Here is a 21028-nt window from a genome sequence, read left to right on the forward strand (position 1 = left end):
TGCACTCTCACCTGTAACCCTCAGACACAACATACATGCACTCTCACCTGTAACTCTTGTGTCTGAGACACAACATACATGCACTCTCACCTGTAACTCTTGTGTCTGAGACACAACATACATGCACTCTCACCTGTAACTCTTGTGTCTGAGACACAACATACATGCACTCTCACCTGTAACTATGAGACATAACATACATGCACTCTCACCTGTAACCCTCAGACACAACATACATGCACTCTCACCTGTAACTCTTGTGTCTGAGAAACATACATGCACTCTCACCTGTAACTCTTGTGTCTGAGACACAACATACATGCACTCTCACCTGTAACTCTTGTGTCTGAGACACAACATACATGCACTCTCACCTGTAACTCTTGTGTCTGAGACACAACATACATGCACTCTCACATGTAACTATGAGACACAACATACATGCACTCTCACCTGTAACTACTGTGTGAGACATAACATACATGCACTCTCACCTGTAAGTCTTTTGTCTGAGACACAACATACATGCACTCTCACCTGTAACTATTGTGTCTGAGACACAACATACATGCACTCTCACCTGTAACCCTCAGACATAACATACATGCACTCTCACCTGTAACTCTTGTGTCTGAGACACAACATACATGCACACTCACTTGTAACTATTGTGTCTGAGACACAACATACATGCACTCTCACCTGTAACTATTGTGTCTGAGACACAACATACATGCACTCTCACCTGTAACTATTGTGTCTGAGACACAACATACATCCACTCTCACCTGTAACTATTGTGTCTGAGACACAACATACATGCACTCTCACCTGTAACTATTGTGTCTGAGACATAACATACATGCACTCTCACCTGTAACTATTGTGTCTGAGACACAACATACATGCACTCTCACCTGTAACTCTTGTGTCTGAGACACAACATACATGCACTCTCACCTGTAACTATTGTGTCTGAGACACAACATACATGTACTCTCACCTGTAACTCTTGTGTCTGAGACACAACATACATGCACTCTCACCTGTAACTCTTGTGTTTGAGACACAACATACATGCACTCTCACCTGTAACTCTTGTGTCTGAGACACAACATACATGCACTCTCACCTGTAACTATTGTGTCTGAGACACAACATACATGCACTCTCACCTGTAACTCTTGTGTCTGAGACACAACATACATGCACTCTCACCTGTAACTATTGGGTCTGAGACACAACATACATGCACTCTCACCTGTAACCCTCAGACATAACATACATGCACACTCACCTGTAACTCTTGTGTACCAGACACAACATACATGCACTCTCACCTGTAACTCTTGTGTTTGAGACACAACATACATGCACTCTCACCTGTAACTCTTGTGTCTGAGACACAACATACATGCACTCTCACCTGTAACTATTGTGTCTGAGACACAACATACATGCACTCTCACCTGTAACTCTTGTGTCTGAGACACAACATACATGCACTCTCACCTGTAACTATTGGGTCTGAGACATAACATACATGCACTCTCACCTGTAACCCTCAGACACAACATACATGCACACTCACCTGTAACTCTTGTGTACCAGACACAACATACATGCACTCTCACCTGTAACTATTGTGTCTGAGACACAACATACATGCACTCTCACCTGTAACTCTTGTGTACCAGTCACAACATACATGCACTCTCACCTGTAACCCTCAGACACAACATACATGCACTCTCACCTGTAACTCTTGTGTCTGAGACATAACATACATGCACTCTCACCTGTAACTATTGTGTCTGAGATATAACATACATGCACTCTCACCTGTAACTAATGTGTCTGAGACACAACATACATGCACTTTCACCTGTAACTATTGTGTCTGAGACACAACATACATGCACACTCACTTGTAACTATTGTGTCTGAGACACAACATACATGTACTCTCACCTGTAACTCTTGTGTCTGAGACATAACATACATGCACTCTCACCTGTAACTATTGTGTCTGAGACACAACATACATGCAGTCTCACCTGTTACTATTGTGTCTGAGACATAACATACATGCACTCTCACCTGTAACCCTCAGACACAACATACATGCACTCTCACCTGTAACTATTGTCTGAGACACAACATACATGCACTCTCACCTGTAACTCTTGTGTCTGAGACACAACATACATGCACTCTCACCTGTAACTATTGTGTCTGAGACACAACATACATGCACTCTCACCTGTAACTATTGTATCTGAGACACAACATACATGCACTCTCACCTGTAACTATTGTGTCTGAGACACAACATACATGCACTCTCACCTGTAACTATTGTGTCTGAGACACAACATACATGCACTCTCACATGTAACTATGAGACACAACATACATGCACTCTCACCTGTAACTATTGTGTGAGACATAACATACATGCACTCTCACATGTAACTATTGTGTTTGAGACACAACATACATGCACTCTCAGCAGCAACCCTCAGACACAACATACATGCACGCTCACCTGAAACTCTTGTGCCTGAGACAAAACATACATGCACTCTCACCAGCAACCCTCAGACACAACATACGTGCACGCTTAACTGTAATCATTGTTCCTTACACACAATAACATGTACACACTCACTAGTAACCCATCTCCCTCACACATAACATACTTGCACTTACTTATAACCCACATCCCTCACACACACACAACATACATGCACACGTGAAACCAGCATGTCTCGTGCACACTCACCTAGGCTGATACTGTCACTGGATTCCTCATCCGATGCTCCCAGCTGACCCCTCACACACAGATCTTCTGTTATCTCAACTTTCACTATATCAGCGATATCTTCATCTGTACAAATAAAGCAGATTCAGTTTTTATATCGCATGATCTAGTTCTATATATCGCATGATCTAGTTCTTTATATCTCATGATCTAGTTCTTTATATCTCATGATCTAGTTCTTTATATCTCATGATCTAGTTCTATATATCCCATGATCTAGTTCTATATATCCCATGATCTAGTTCTTTACATCCCATGATCTAGTTCTATATATCACATGATCTAGTTCTTTATATCCCATGATCTAGTTCTTTATATCTCATGATCTAGTTCTTTATATCCCATGATCTAGTTCTATATATCACATGATCTGGTTCTATATATCCCATGATCTAGTTCTTTATATCCCATGATCTGGTTCTTTATATCCCATGATCTAGTTCTATATATCCCATGATCTGGTTCTTTATATCCCATGATCTGGTTCTTTATATCTCATGATCTAGTTCTTTATATCTCATGATCTAGTTCTTTATATCTCATGATCTAGTTCTTTATATCTCATGATCTAGTTCTTTATATCTCATGATCTAGTTCTTTATATTGCATGATCTAGTTCTTTATATCTCATGATCTAGTTCTTTATATCTCATGATCTAGTTCTTTATATCTCATGATCTAGTTCTTTATATCTCATGATCTAGTTCTTTATATCTCATGATCTAGTTATTTATATCTCATGATCTAGTTATTTATATCCCATGATCTGATTCTTTATATCCCATGATCTGGTTCTTTATATCTCATGATCTAGTTCTTTATATCTCATGATCTAGTTTTTATATCCCATAATCTAGTGTTTATATCCCATAATCTAGTGTTTATATCCCATAATCTAGTCTTTATATCCCATGATCTAATGTTTATATCCCATGATCTAGTTCTTTATATCCCATGATCTAGTGTTTATATCCCATGATTTAGTGTTTATATCCTATGATCTAGTTCTTTATATCTCATGATCTAGTTTTTATATCTCATGCTCTAGTGTTTATATCACATGATCTAGTGTTTATATCGCATGATCTAGTGTTTATAGCTCATGATCTAATTTTTATATCACATGATCTAGTTTTTATAACTTTACCATAAAACAGTTTGTGTATTTCCAAAACAGACAATACCACCAGATACACATCCACTGGCGTTACCCTCTTTTAAACAGTTACATCGTTTTAGTGTTACAGGTTGATAAAGTACTCATCTCTATCAAATCTATAAAAAACTAATTGAAGCATTTTCTAGTTGTGCATCAAAGGGAAAAACATTCATTCTTGACTACAAAGTGACAATCAGATGTACCCTAGGATCGACAAGCTACAACTACTCTCAATACGGTTATATCCCTGTAGCCAAAAAAGCAAGAAAACAAAGCATTAACCAAATTTCCAAAGACAGCCTCACTAGGGAGAGAATTCTATATCCTTAAAGAAAAAGCAGGCACTACTAGGTTTAAAAATAAAGTGAAATTTATTGATAAATTGCATTAAAAAGATATGACCAGACAAGGCAAACAGACTAGGGGAAAGGTCTTACGCGTTTCGCGTCCCCTTGTGGCGCTTAATCATAGATTCTATATCCTTATTGTTTTTACTTTAGGAGCCCCTTATATGGATGTAGGTGAAATCTCTGTTCCTCAAGTCTCAACGGATGACCTTTTGTCCTTTATGAGTCCTATTGATGAACAGGTCTTAAAATATCTTATATGGGCCCTGTATATTTTGTATAATGCAACCATATCCACACTCACATGGTTTTATTCCAGTGTAAACAACTGCAACCACCCACCTCCTCTGAACTTTTTACAGTACTATAATGTCCTTCTAAAAAATGGCCCCAGACTTGCGCTGCATATTTAAGGGGGTGGTTTTACCATTGATTTATTAAGAGACAGAATTATATTTCCACCAGGTGAATTTATATCTCTTTTATACATGACTTACCTAACTGGCCTCTGCCCTTTCTGACTGACATTGAACCTTTTTGTTAAATTTATTATCTACAATAACTTCCAAGTCCTCCTCATTTAGGGCCCAATGGCTCAACGTTCTCTGCTCAAGCAAGATGATCTAAGAACTCTTGTTAATACTTTGAGGTCCCCCAAAATAAATAAATACTAAAATTTTACCTTGAGAGACATTTATCTAACTATGCAGAGTTCTGTATGTGAAGGAAGAGACACCTATATTTCAATACAAGGTCTAATAAAAATACCATGTGATTTCTCTCCATGCTGGTGAGTTTGTGATCATCCGGCCCTTAATGAAGTCCTTAACTCAACCTCATTTAAAGTGCTAGTTGCATGTTTATTTTTGCTTTCAAAATGCATAGCTTGGCATTTATTCTCATCTGCCACTTTCCTGCCCAATCCTCCAATGTATCCAAATCCCTTGGTAAATAAATGGCACCCCATTTACACTGCATTACCTTACTTAATTTTGTATAATCTACAAACACAGACACATGACTTTCAATGCCCCTTTGCAAGATCATTAATAAACAGATAAAACATAAGTGGATCAGGTACTCTAACACTTTTGTTCAACTTGTGAATTTCTATTAAAAACAACTCTCAATAGGGCACAACTAGGAGCTAGGTTATGATTGGTGGCTGCACATATGTGCCTTTTGTGTTGCTCCTTCAACAAAGGATCCCAAGAGAACAACGAACATTTGATAATCGAAGTAAACTGGAAATAAATTATTTTTCTCCAAACAGATCTCTATCAGTTTGCACAGTAACTTTCTATGTAGAATGAAGAACTGTATCAAATGTTGTAACAAAATCCTAATAGATCAAATCCACTGCAACCCCCCTGATCTATATGTTTATTGACTTCATGCAGATAGGATGGTTTGTTACAATCTGTCTTTCATAAACTGATGCTGTCTCCTACTAATAGTATTGCTATTCAAAATCTATTCCTAAATAGTATAACCTGATTAATCTTTCAGATCATTTTCCCATCACAGATGTTAAGCTCACAGGTCTGTCATTTCCTTTTTAAAGGGTCAGTCTTCTCAAGAATTGTTGTTATTTAATAAGATAGATAATCCCTTTTTATTACCCACTCCCCAGTTTTGCATAAACAAAACGGTTATATTAATATACTTTTTACCTCTATAATTACCTTGTATCTAAGCCTCTGCAGACTGCCCCTTAGCTCAGGTCTTTTGACAGGCATGCATTTTAGCCAATCAGTGCTGACTCATAAATAACCACACACAAGTGAGCACAATGTTATTTGCATGACACACATGAACTAACACCCTCTAGCTGTGAAAAACTGTCAAAATGCACTGAGATAAGAGGCGGCCTTCAAGAACTTAGAAATTAGGATATGATGCTACCTAGGTTTAGCTTTCAACAAACAATACCAAGAGAACAAAGCAAATTTGATGATAAAAGTAAACTGGAAAGTAGTTTAAAATTGCCTGCCCAACCTGAATCGTGAAAGTTTAAATTTTGACTAGACTGTCCCTTTAAGTATGGGCGCAAAATCTGTTTTATGCCACACTTTTGTTACAACACCAGAAGAGAAAGAATCTTGAAAGATTATAAATAATGATTAAAGGGATATGAAAGCCAAACATTTTCTTTTGTGAATCAGGCAGAGCATACAAATTTAAAAAAAAAAGATTCCAATTTACTTATATTATCAAATTAGCTTAATTTCCATGATCTCACCTCTGCCCACTTTCCACCCCATGTAATTAAATCATGAAAAAAAATATTTATTTTTTATGATTTAATAACAAGGGGTGGAAACTGGGCGGAGGTGAGGTCACATGGGCTGAAATATAAAAGTGCAATATCTCAGAAACTAAACTGGCACAAATGTTCATTTTTGCAGCACTAACCAATAGTGTATTGTTTTTCACAATTGAATCACATGGGGTGGAAAGTGGGCGGAGATTGAGGTTATATGAGCTAAAATATAAAGCGCAATATCTCTGAAATGAAACCGGCACTACCGTTTGTTTTTGTGGCACTAACGAATGGTATATTTGTATTCACAATTTAATTACATGGGGTGCCAACTTCACACAGCTGTATTATGTCCTTTTAATAAATGTTTCAGCATAGTTGCTATAAAGGAAAAGTGTTGTATTTGTAAATAGAAACATTGCAACAGTTGATATTTTATTGAAGGGTAAAGCAAATTAAAGGGACAGTCATATCAAACTCAAGTTGTCTTGATTTAGAACATGCAATATTTTAGCAGCAACTCTCCAATTTACCTCTATTATCTAATTTGCTTTGTTTTCTTGGTATCCGTTATTGAAAAGCATACCTAGGTAGGAGCAGCAAAGCACTACTGGGAGCTAGCTGCTGGTAGGTGACTGCATATATATGCCTCTTGTGATTGTGGTCAGTTAGCTGCCAGTAATGTGTTGCTGCTCCTTAAACAAAGGATACCAAGAGAATGAAGCAAATTTAAAGTTAGTTGGAAATGTGTTTAAAGGTAAGCTCTGACTGAATCACGAAATAATTTTTTGTTTTGCTTCATCTCCCTTTAAAAGAACATGAAACCCCAAAACATAATTTATTCCTACCTGATAAATTCCTCTCTTTCTTGGTGGTGAGAGTCCATGAAAATCCATCTCCTGGCCACCAGGAGGAGGCAAAGACACCCTATAAAAACCATGAGCACCTTTATCTTTGCCTTCTCCTTGAAGAGGCAAAGAAATACTGGGAGGGAAGAGGAAGTGGGAGGGATACTTAAAGCTTTGGTGTATGGTGTCTTTGCCCCCTCCTGGTGGCCAGGAGATGAATTACCACAAGAAAGGATTTTCGTGGACTCACACCACATTAGAAAGAAATCTTTATTTCATGAATCAGGCAGAGCATACAATTTTAAACAACCTTCTAATTTACTTCTTCTTAGGAGCCGGCCCATTTCTGGAGCACTGTATGGCAACAGTTTCACTAGAACGCTATCCATTTGCAAGAGCACTACATGGTAGCGCTATTTCCTGCCATATAGTGCTCCAGATGCTACCTTGGTATCTCTTCAACACAGAATATATCATGGGAAGAAACCATATTTAATAATAGAAGTAAAGAAAATTATGGGTTTTTATATCCCTTTAAATGGACACTAAACCCAAATTTTTTCTTTCGTGATTCAGATAGAGCATGCAATTTTAAGCAACTTTCTAATTTACTTCTATTATCAATTTTTCATCGTTCTCTTGCTATCTTTATTTGAAAAAGAAGGCATCTAAGCTAAGGAGGCAGCAAATTTTTGGTTCAGGACAACGGACAGCACTTGTTTATTGGTGCTGTTCAATCAGCAAGGACAACCCAGGTTGTTCATCAAAAAATGGGCCGGCATCTAAACTTACATTTTTGCTTTTCAAATAAACATACCAAGAGAATGAAGAAAATTTGATAATAGGAGTAAAGAATGCAAGAGAATTTATGAGAACACCATGAAATATAAGTCTTTCAAACTCGATAATAAATCTTTCTAGAAACAGATTTACGAGCCTGTAACATAGTATTAATCACTGAATCAGAGAAACCTCTATGACTAAGCACTAGGCGTTCAATTTCCATACCTTCAAATTTAATGATTTGAGATCCTGATGGAAAAACGGACCTTGAGACAGAAGGTCCGGCCTTAATGGAAGTGGCCAAGGTTGGCAACTGGACATCCGAACAAGATCCGCATACCAAAACCTGTGAGGCCATGCTGAAGCCACCAGCAAAACAAACAATTTCTCCATGATGATTTTGGAGATTACTCTTGGAAGAAGAACTAGAGGCGGGAAAATATAAGCTGGTTGATAACACCAAGGAAGTGTCAACGCATCAACTGCTTTCGCCTGAGGATCCCTGGACCTGGACAGGTACCTGGGAAGTTTCTTGTTTAGATGAGAAGCCTTCAGATCTATTTCTGGAAGACCCCACATCTGAACAATCTGAGAAAACACATCTGGATGGAGGGACCACTCCCCCAGATGTAAAGTCTGACGGCTGAGATAATCCGCCTCCCAATTATCTATACCTGGGATATGAAGCGCAGAAATTAGACAGGAGCTGGATTCCGCCCAAGCAAGTATCCGAGATACTTCTTTTATAGCTTGGGGACTGTGAGTCCCACCCTGATGATTGACATATGCCACAGTTGTGTTATTGTCTGTCTGAAAACAAATGAACGGTTCTCTCTTCAACAGAGGCCAAATCTGAAGAGCCCTGAAAATCGCACAGAGTTCCAAAATATTGATTCGTAATCTCGCCTTTTGAGATTTCCAAACCCCTTGTGCTGTCAGAGATCCCCAAACAGCTCCCCAACCTGAAAGACTCGCATCTGTTGTGATCACAGTCCAGGTTGGACGAACAAAAGAGGCCCCTTGAACTATACAATGGTGATCTAACCACCAAGTCAGAGATAGTCGAACATTGGGATTTAAGGATATTAATTGTGAAATCCTTGTATAATCCCTGCACCATTGGTTCAGCATACAAAGCTGAAGAGGTCTAATGTGAAAACGAGCAAAGGGGATCGCGTCTGATGCTGCAGTCATGAGACCTAAAACTTCCATGCACATAGCTACTGAAGGGAATGACTGAGACTAAAGGTTCCGACAGGCTGAAACCAATTTTAAACGTCTCGTCTGTTAGAGACAGAGTCATGGACACTGAATCTATCTGGAAACCTAAAAAGGTGACCCTTGTCTGAGGAATCAAAGATTTTTTTGGTAAATTGATCCTCCAACCATGTTTTCAAAGAAACAACACTTGTTAATTCATGTGAGATTCTGCAGAATGTAAAAACTGAGCTAGTACCAAGATATCCTCCAAATAAGGAAACACTGCAATACCCCTCTCTCTGATTACAGAGAGCAGGGCACCGGGAACCTTTGAAAAGATTCTTGGAGCTGTCGCTAGGCCAAATGGAAGAGCGACAAATTGGTAATGCATGTCTAGAAAAGAGAATCTAAGAAACTGATAATGATCTGGATGAATCAGAATATGAAGATATGCATCCTGTAAGTCTATTGTGGACATATAATGCCCTTGCTGAACAAAAGGCAGAATAGTCTGTATAGTCACCATCTTGAAAGTTGGTACTTTTACACAACGATTCAAAAAAAAAAAATTTTAGATCCAGAACTGGTCTGAATGAATTTTCTTTCTTTGGGACAATGAATAGATTTGAATAAAACCCCAGACTATGTTCCTGAAATGGAACTGGCATGATCACCCCTGAAAGCTCCAGGTCTGAAACACACTTCAGGAAAGCCTGAGCCTTTACCGGATTTGCTGGTATGCGTGAGAGAAAAAATCTTCTCACAGAAGGTCTTACTCTGAATCCTATTCGATACCCCTGAAAGACAATACTCAGAATCCATTGATTTCGGACAGAATTTGTCCAAACATCCTTGAAAAACCTTAATCTGCCCCCTACCAGCTGAGCTGGAATGAGGGCTGCACCTTCATGCGGACTTGGGGGCTGGCTTTGGTTTCTTAAAAGGCTCGGATTTATTCCAAACTGAAGAAGTTTTCTAACTGGAAACAGATTCCTTGGGGGAAGGATTAGGTTTCTGTTCCTTCTATCTATTTTATTGGGTACTTGTAAAGCGCAAACTAATCACCCGTGAGCGTCTCAAGGTGCTATGGGAGGGGGGGGGAGGGGGGCTAAGGGAAGACGATTCAATCGAAGAGCCAGGTCTTGAGGTCCTTCCTGAAGTTTGTAAGGGAGGTGGATTGTCTGAGGTGCAGCGAGAGGGAGTTCCATGACCTTGCTGCCATATAGGAGAAGGATTTTCCTCCAGCTGTTATTTTCTTGACGCGGGGGGTGACTGCGAGTGCTTGGTCAGCAGAGCGGAGTTGTCTGGAAGGGGTGTAGAAATTGGCACGGTGGTTGATGTATTCAGGACCGATGTTGTGGAGGGCTTTGAATGCATGGGTTAGGAGCTTGAAGGTGATTCCTCTTGTTGACGGAGAGCCAGTGTAGGTTCCTTATGTGTCCGGTGATGTGGTTTTGGTGAGGGATGTCGAGGATGAGTCTGGCCGAGGTGTTCTGGATGCGTTGGGAGTCGTTTCTGGAGCTTGATGGTGGACCCGGCATAGAGTGCATTGTCATAGTCCAGTCGACTACTGACGAGGGCGTGGGTGACAGATTTTCTAGTTTCGGTGGGGATCCACTTAAAGATTTTTCGCAGTAAGTGGAGTATGTGAAAACAAGTCGAAGGAACGAAAGCCGTTAGAAGCTTTAGATTTACCCTTAGGTCTTTTATCCTGAGGCAAAAATATCTCCCTTCCCCCAGTGAAAGTTGAAATAATCGAATCCAACTGAGAACCAAATAACTTATTACCTTGGAAAGAAAGAGATAGCAATCTAGATTTAGAAGTCATGTCAGCATTCCAAGATTTAAGCCACAAAGCTCTTCTAGCTAAAATAGCTAAAGACATAGATTTAACATCAATTTTGATTATATCAAAAATGGCATCACAAATAAAATGATTAGCATGTTGAAGCAAGCGAACAATGCTAGATAAATCAGAATCCAAATCATGTTGCTCTAAATGTTCCAACCAAAAAGAAATTGCAGGCCTGAGAAGATGACCAGAATATAAATAGACTTTTCTTAGATAAGATTCAGGTTTCCTATCTAAAGGATCTTTAAAATAAGTACCATCTTCCATAGGAATGTTTACTAGTTAAATGTTTACTAGTTTTAATATCAAGAGGACTAGTTTCCTCAATATCCAATATAATCAACACTTCTTTTAACAAAGAACGAATGTACTCTATTTTAAATAAATAAGTAGATTTGTCAGTGTCAATATCTGAGGAAGGATCTTCTGAATCAAATAGATCCTTATCAGAGGAGGATAATGTTGTCGGTCATTTGAAATTTCATCAATGTTATGGTAAGTTTTAAAAACACCTTTTACGTTTATTAGAAGGCGGGATGGCAGACAGAGCCTTCTGAATAGAATCAGCAATAAAATCTTTTAAATTCACAGGTATATCTTGTGCATTAGATGTTGAAGGAACAACAACAGGCAAAGCACTATTACAAACTATTACAAACCACAGCTGGAGAAAAAATCTCCACAAGTTTACAACAAATGCACTTAGCTTTGGTAGAACTGTTATCAGACAGCAGGGTTCCATCAGTGATTTATGACACAGGATCAGATTGAGACATCTTGCAAATGTAAGCGAAAAAAACAACATATAAAGCAAAATTATCAATTTCCTTATATGACAGTTTCAGGAATGGGAAAAAATGCAAACAGCATAGCCCTCTGAAAAAAAGACAAGAGGCATATAGGAATGGGGTTTTAAATAATGAAATATTTGGCGCCAAATAGGATGCACAAAACAAACAGAAATAAAAAATTTTGGCGCTAACATCGAACGTAACTTCGCGCCAAAAATGACACAATATACTTTAGCATTTTGCGCCCCCGCAAGCCTAATTCTCCCCGCGAATTTAAAATGACAGTCAATTGAAAAAAAGACTATACCCCAGGTAAGAAATACATTTTATCCTAAAAATAAATTTCCCAAATATGAAACTGACAGCAAAAGGAAATAAACTGAAACCTGAATCATGGCAACTATAAGTACAATACATATATTTAGAACTTTATATAAATACATAAAGTGCCAAACCATAGCTGAGAGTGTCTTAAGTAATGAAAACATACTTTACTTACCTAAAAGACACCCACTGAAACAGTTATCAGTAGAGGTAATGGAATATGAGAGTATATCGTTGATCTGAATAAGGGAGGTAGGAGATGAATCTCTATGACCGATAACAGAGAACCTATGAAATAGATCTCCCGTGAGGAAAACCATTGCATTCAATAGCTGATACTCCCTTCACATCCCTCTGACATTCACTGTACTCTGAGAGGAATCGGGCTTCAAAATGCTGAGAAGTGCATATCAACATAGAAATCTTAGCACAAACTTACTTCACCACCAAAGTTTGTAAAAACTGAATTGTGAGTGTGGTGAGGGGTGTATTTATAGGCATTTTGAGGTTTGGAAAACTTTGCCCCAAGGATTGTATATCCCATACGTCACTAGCTCATGGACTCTTGCCAATTACATGAAAGAAATATATATATCTATCTATCTATATATATATATATATAGTTTTTATGAGTGCTTTGGGAGGCGGAGATAGGGGCTCTAAAAAAAAATCTCCTTCTCCTCCCTGTTCTTAGTGGGGAATATGATCTGTATCCCTCAGACACATCAAACACACACACTTACCTGTACTTATATTGTCACCGATTTCCTGCTTCACAGCTTCTAGGTGACTCGTTAAATACAGATCATTTGTTTGTTCAGCATTAAGTGTCACTTCAGTCTTGAAATCACCTGTATAGATCATATAAATATGGATTGGTCACATTTTAGCTTTTGAGCACTTCACAAGGAAGATGTTATATTAGAATGCCAAACACATGCACTCTGCTGTGTCTCTCAGCCACATCACACACGTACACTCACATGTACCCTGTATCCCTCAGACACATCACACACTTACACTCACCTGTACCCGTTATCTCTCAGACACATCACACACATACACTCACCTATATTAATATTGTCACATATTTCCTGTTCTGGCAAATTTATTACCCACTGGTCTTCTGTTTGTTCCATGTTGCATAAAATCTTAGCATCATTTTCATCTGAGTAAAAAAACAAAAGAATGACTATTTATAGTTTCTGTGCTCTCTTTTTAAAATGACATTTTAAAAAGCACTAATTTTCTAACAGCCCATATACCTGACATGGGCACAACACATCACTAGTATTCCAACAGTCCTTATACCTGACATGGTACAATACAGCACTAGTATTCCAACAGTCCTTATACCTGACATGGGGACAATACAGCACTAGTATTCCAACAGCCCCTATTCCTGACATGGGACAATACAGCACTAGTATTCCAACAGCCCCTATACCTGACATGGGGACAATACAGCACTAGTATTCCAACAGCCCCTATACCTGACATGGGGACAATACAGCACTAGTATTTCAACAGTCCTTATACCTGACATGGAGATAATACAGCACCAGTATTCCAACAACCCCTATACCTGCCACGGGGACAATACAGCAATAATATTCCAATGTAGTGTAAAACACTATTTCTGCTGCTTTTTGTTGGGTATTATAAAATATATTACACTGGGCTTGAGATCTTACAGTGCTGAGGGATCATTTTAGACTATCTCACCTGGGAGGAGAGCTTTAATGGAGTCATCTCTCTGGGACTTCCAGGTCCCGCCCTTTTTCTTAGAGACTGCAGAGAGTTCAGTCAATGTGAAGCCTGCACTATAATTTCTCCCCAAGCTGGAGAATCTTTCATCATCAGCCACTATGTTTTTAACCATTGCAGAAGGATTAAACACAGTCAAACTCAGCCCCAGAGCTGCAATGCACTGCTGGGGATAGTGGAACACATTGGATGAGCCAATGACAAGAGGCATGTTTGTAACCACAAATCACTAGTTTGACTTTCATATCCCTTAAAGGGACAGTGTATTCTAATATTTTCTCCCCTTTAATGTGTTATCAATTATCTGTTTTACCTACTGGACTGTATTAAATGTTATTGTATTTTTTACAAATAGCTCTTTTACCTTTCTATTATCATTTAAAATAGTTGATTTTGCCTATTATATTCCTCACCTACACTAAACATTTCTAAACTTCTGGTTACAATAACCATGTAAACAAGAAAATTGAGATACAATAATGCTCCCTGTGTGTGTGTGTGTGTGTATGTATATATATATATATATATATATATATATATATATATATATATATATATATTTGTGTGTGCGTATATATGTGTATGTATGTGTGTGTGTGTGTGTGTGTGTGTGTGTATATATATATATATATATATATATATATATATATATATATATATGTGTGTGTGTGTGTGTGTATGTGTGTATTTATACATCTTCTCATTGCTTTCGGTCTTTGCAATAAATTGCCTACACAATAGCTGCACGTGTATAGCTCATTAGCATACACAATACCGCTGGGAACTATACTGCATGTGTATATGTGCACGTGTACAGCTATAAGAATGCACAATACCGTTGGGAGCAATACTGCATGTGTATATGTGCACGTGTACAGCTATAAGAATACACAATACTGTTGGGAACAATACATTTGTATATGCGCACGTGTACAGCTCATTAGCATACACAATACAGTTGGGAACAATACTGCATGTGTATATGTGCACGTGTACAGCTATTAGAATACACAATACCGTTGGGAACAATACTGCATGTGTATAAGTGCACGTGTACAGCTCATTAGAATACACAATACCGTTGGGAACAATACTACATGTGTGTATATGCGCACGTGTACAGCTATTAGAATACACAATATCGTTGGGAACAATACTGCACATTTCTACAAGGGTCTCTCTGCAGCAGATTCTCATCTATTTTTTCTCTTGATTTCATTTAGAAAATTGTGATACCTTCTAATGAAACAACAAAATCAAGCTATTTTTTTTTTCCATCAAGACCTCCCAGGTCTCTTCTACATCTAAATAAAGGGACCTGTTAGGTTGTGACAACTTATGGAATATGTAGGTATCACAATCTACTAAATGAGCATTCTCTATGGGACTAATACGGCAACAAGCTTATTTCTGTTTTCAAGATTCCCACACAAATAAAACGTGTTACAGCTGGTCACGTATGTGATAGAAATGTTTAAGTATTCCTTTAATTCACAAGATTCCCACACAAACAAAACGTGTTACAGCTGGTCACGTATGTGATAGAAAGGTTTAAGTATCCCTTTAATTCACAAGATTCCCACACAAACAAAACGTGTTACAGCTGGTCACGTACGTGATAGAAAGGTTTAAGTATCCCTTTAATTCACAAGATTCCCACACAAACAAAACGTGTTACAGCTGGTCACGTACGTGATAGAAAGGTTTAAGTATTCCTTTAATTCACAAGATTCCCACACAAACAAAACGTGTTACAGCTGGTCACGTACGTGACAGAAAGGTTTAAGTATCCCTTTAATTCACAAGATTCCCACACAAACAAAACGTGTTATAGCTGGTCACGTACGTGATAGAAAGGTTTAAGTATCCCTTTAATTCACAAGATTCCCACACAAACAAAACGTGTTACAGCTGGTCACGTACGTGACAGAAAGGTTTAAGGATTCCTTTAATTCACAAGATTCCCACACAAACAAAACGTGGTACAGCTGGTCACGTACGTGATAGAAAGGTTTAAGTATCCCTTTAATTCACAAACTTCCCACACAAACAAAACGTGTTACAGCTGGTCACGTACGTGATAGAAAGGTTTAAGTATCCCTTTAATTCACAAGATTCCCACACAAACAAAACGTGGTACAGCTGGTCACGTACGTGATAGAAAGGTTTAAGTATCCCTTTAATTCTCAAGATTCCCACACAAACAAAACGTGGTACAGCTGGTCACGTACGTGATAGAAAGGTTTAAGTATCCCTTTAATTCATAAGATTCCCACACAAACAAAACGTGGTACAGCTGGTCACGTACGTGATAGAAAGGTTTAAGTATCCCTTTAATTCATAAGATTCCCACACAAACAAAACGTGGTACAGCTGGTCACGTACGTGATAGAAAGGTTTAAGTATCCCTTTAATTCACAAGATTCCCACACAAACAAAATGTGGTACAGCTGGTCACGTACGTGATAGAAAGGTTTAAGTACCCCTTTAATTCATAAGATTCCCACACAAACAAAACGTGTTACAGCTGGTCACGTACGTGATAGAAAGGTTTAAGTATCCCTTTAATTCATAAGATTCCCACACAAACAAAACGTGTTACAGCTGGTCAGGTACGTGATAGAAAGGTTTAAGTACCCCTTTAATTCATAAGATTCCCACACAAACAAAACGTGTTACAGCTGGTCACGTACGTGATAGAAAGGTTTAAGTATCCCTTTAATTCACAAGATTCCTACACAAACAAAACGTGTTACAGCTGGTCACGTACGTGATAGAAAGGTTTAAGTATCCCTTTAATTCACAAGATTCCCACACAAACAAAACGTGGTACAGCTGGTCACGTACGTGATAGAAAGGTTTAAGTATCCCTTTAATTCACAAGATTCCCACACAAACAAAACGTGTTACAGCTGGTCACGTACGTGATAGAAAGGTTTAAGTACCCCTTTAATTCATAAGATTCCCACACAAACAAAACGTGTTACAGCTGGTCACGTACGTGATAGAAAGGTTTAAGTATCCCTTTAATTCACAAGATTCCCACACAAACAAAACGTGTTATAGCTGGTCACGTACGTGATAGAAAGGTTTAAGCATTCCTTTAATTCACAAGATTCCCACACAAACAAAACGTGTTACAGCTGGTCACGTACGTGATAGAAAGGTTTAAGTATCCCTTTAATTCACAAGATTCCCACACAAACAAAACGTGTTACAGCTGGTCACGTACGTAATAGAAAGGTTTAAGTATCCCTTTAATTCACAAGATTCCCACACAAACAAAACGTGTTACAGCTGGTCACGTATGTGATAGAAAGGTTTAAGTATCCCTTTAATTCACAAGATTCCCACACAAACAAAACGTGTTACAGCTGGTCACGTACGTGATAGAAAGGTTTAAGTATCCCTTTAATTCACAAGATTCCCACACAAACAAAACGTGTTACAGCTGGTCACGTACGTGATAGAAAGGTTTAAGTATTCCTTTAATTCACAAGATTCCCACACAAACAAAACGTGGTACAGCTGGTCACGTACGTGATAGAAAGGTTTAAGTATCCCTTTAATTCACAAGATTCCCACACAAACAAAACGTGTTATAGCTGGTCACGTACGTGATAGAAAGGTTTAAGTATCCCTTTAATTCACATGATTCCCACACAAACAAAACGTGTTACAGCTGGTCACGTACGTGATAGAAAGGTTTAAGTATCCCTTTAATTCACAAGATTCCCACACAAACAAAACGTGTTACAGCTGGTCACGTACGTGATAGAAAGGTTTAAGTATCCCTTTAATTCACAAGATTCCCACATAAACAAAACGTGTTACAGCTGGTCACGTACGTGATAGAAAGGTTTAAGTATCCCTTTAATTCACAAGATTCCCACACAAACAAAACGTGTTACAGCTGGTCACGTACGTGATAGAAAGGTTTAAGTATCCCTTTAATTCACAAGATTCCCACACAAACAAAACGTGTTACAGCTGGTCACGTACGTGATAGAAAGGTTTAAGTATCCCTTTAATTCACAAGATTCCCACACAAACAAAACGTGGTACAGCTGGTCACGTACGTGATAGAAAGGTTTAAGTATCCCTTTAATTCACAAGATTCCCACACAAACAAAACGTGTTACAGCTGGTCACGTACGTGATAGAAAGGTTTAAGTATCCCTTTAATTCACAAGATTCCCACACAAACAAAACGTGTTATAGCTGGTCACGTACGTGATAGAAAGGTTTAAGTATCCCTTTAATTCACAAGATTCCCACACAAACAAAACGTGTTACAGCTGGTCACGTACGTGATAGAAAGGTTTAAGTATCCCTTTAATTCACAAGATTCCCACACAAACAAAACGTGTTACAGCTGGTCACGTACGTGATAGAAAGGTTTAAGTATCCCTTTAATTCACAAGATTCCCACACAAACAAAACGTGTTATAGCTGGTCACGTACGTGATAGAAAGGTTTAAGTATCCCTTTAATTCACAAGATTCCCACACAAACAAAACGTGTTACAGCTGGTCACGTACGTGATAGAAAGGTTTAAGTATCCCTTTAATTCACAAGATTCCCACACAAACAAAACGTGTTACAGCTGGTCACGTACGTGATAGAAAGGTTTAAGTATCCCTTTAATTCACAAGATTCCCACACAAACAAAACGTGTTACAGCTGGTCACTTACGTAATAGAAAGGTTTAAGTATCCCTTTAATTCACAAGATTCCCACACAAACAAAACGTGGTACAGCTGGTCACGTATGTGATAGAAAGGTTTAAGTATTCCTTTAATTCACAAGATTCCCACACAAACAAAACGTGTTACAGCTGGTCACGTACGTGATAGAAAGGTTTAAGTATCCCTTTAATTCACAAGATTCCCACACAAACAAAACGTGTTACAGCTGGTCACGTACGTGATAGAAAGGTTTAAGTATTCCTTTAATTCACAAGATTCCCACACAAACAAAATGTGTTATAGCTGGTCACGTACGTGATAGAAAGGTTTAAGTATCCCTTTAATTCACAAGATTCCCACACAAACAAAACGTGTTACAGCTGGTCACGTACGTGATAGAAAGGTTTAAATATCCCTTTAATTCACAAGATTCCCACACAAACAAAACGTGTTACAGCTGGTCACGTACGTGATAGAAAAGTTTAAGTATCCCTTTAATTCACAAGATTCCCACACAAACAAAACGTGTTACAGCTGGTCACGTACGTAATAGAAAGGTTTAAGTATCCCTTTAATTCACAAGATTCCCACACAAACAAAACGTGGTACAGCTGGTCACGTATGTGATAGAAAGGTTTAAGTATCCCTTTAATTCACAAGATTCCCACACAAACAAAACGTGTTATAGCTGGTCACGTACGTGATAGAAAGGTTTAAGTATCCCTTTAATTCACAAGATTCCCACACAAACAAAACGTGTTACAGCTGGTCACGTACGTTATAGAAAGGTTTAAGTATCCCTTTAATTCACAAGATTCCCACACAAACAAAACGTGTTATAGCTGGTCACGTACGTGATAGAAAGGTTTAAGTACCCCTTTAATTCATAAGATTCCCACACAAACAAAACGTGTTACAGCTGGTCACGTACGTGATAGAAAGGTTTAAGTATCCCTTTAATTCACAAGATTCCCACACAAACAAAACGTGTTACAGCTGGTCACGTACGTGATAGAAAGGTTTAAGTATCCCTTTAATTCACAAGATTCCCACACAAACAAAACGTGTTATAGCTGGTCACGTACGTGATAGAAAGGTTTAAGTATCCCTTTAATTCACAAGATTCCCACACAAACAAAACGTGTTACAGCTGGTCACGTACGTGATAGAAAGGTTTAAGTATCCCTTTAATTCACAAGATTCCCACACAAACAAAACGTGTTACAGCTGGTCACGTACGTTATAGAAAGGTTTAAGTATCCCTTTAATTCACAAGATTCCCACACAAACAAAACGTGTTATAGCTGGTCACGTACGTGATAGAAAGGTTTAAGTATCCCTTTAATTCACAAGATTCCCACACAAACAAAACGTGTTACAGCTGGTCACGTACGTGACAGAAAGGTTTAAGTATCGCTTTAATTCACAAGATTCCCACACAAACAAAACGTGTTACAGCTGGTCACGTACGTAAAAGAAAGGTTTAAGTATCCCTTTAATTCACAAGATTTCCCTTTCATGATTCAGATAGAGCACCAATTTTAAACAACTTTCTACATAACGTTTATTAACAATTTCTTTTTTGTTCTCTTGCTATCTTTATTTGAAAAAGCAAGAATGTAAGCATAGGAGCTACATTTAGCCACCAATCAACAAGCACTACCCAGGTGCTGAGTCAAAAATATGCCAGGCTCCTATGATTACAGTCCTGCTTTTGATAATAGAAAGTAAATTAGAAAGTTGCTTAAAATTGCTGCTTTATCTAAATCATGAAAGAATAAAATTGGGTTTCATATCCCTTTAAATTAAGGTAACACATTGACCAGTGACATAATGTACAGTACTTAGACAATCCAATATAAAAGGCAGGCAATACCCCATAAACAGAAGACATGTCACACATGTGCACTCACCTGCACTGTCACACACGTGCACTCACCTGAACTGTCACACACGTGCATTTACCTGAACTGTCACACACGTGCATTTACCTGCACTGTCACACACATGCCCTTACCTGCACTGTCACTGTCACACACGTGCACTTACCTGCACTGTCACACACATGCACTTACCTGCACTGTCACTGTCATACACGTGCATTTACCTGCACTGTCACTGTCACACACATGCCCTTCCCTGCACTGTCACTGTCACACACATGCACTTACCTGCACTGTCA

General features: G+C 38.4%; 1 protein-coding gene across 4 annotated transcripts in view; it reads right to left on the minus strand.

Moving 5' to 3' along the window:
* The window catches only part of LOC128666755 (oocyte zinc finger protein XlCOF7.1-like), a 278254-nt gene that overhangs the window by 226634 nt on the left and 30592 nt on the right, over nt 1-21028 (minus strand). For 3 of the 4 annotated variants that reach the window (XM_053721524.1, XM_053721523.1, XM_053721525.1), the window contains exons 8-10: nt 13461-13559; nt 13135-13242; nt 2786-2890 (exon numbers count right to left, since the gene is read on the minus strand). In XM_053721524.1, coding sequence (XP_053577499.1) covers nt 2786-2890; nt 13135-13242; nt 13461-13559 — 312 coding nt within the window. The remainder of the gene's footprint in view (nt 1-2785; nt 2891-13134; nt 13243-13460; nt 13560-21028) is intronic. The other variant, XM_053721526.1, reaches the window with a different exon arrangement.

This window comes from Bombina bombina, chromosome 7 (assembly GCF_027579735.1).
Source record: "Bombina bombina isolate aBomBom1 chromosome 7, aBomBom1.pri, whole genome shotgun sequence".
NCBI classification, from domain to species: Eukaryota; Metazoa; Chordata; class Amphibia; order Anura; family Bombinatoridae; genus Bombina; species Bombina bombina.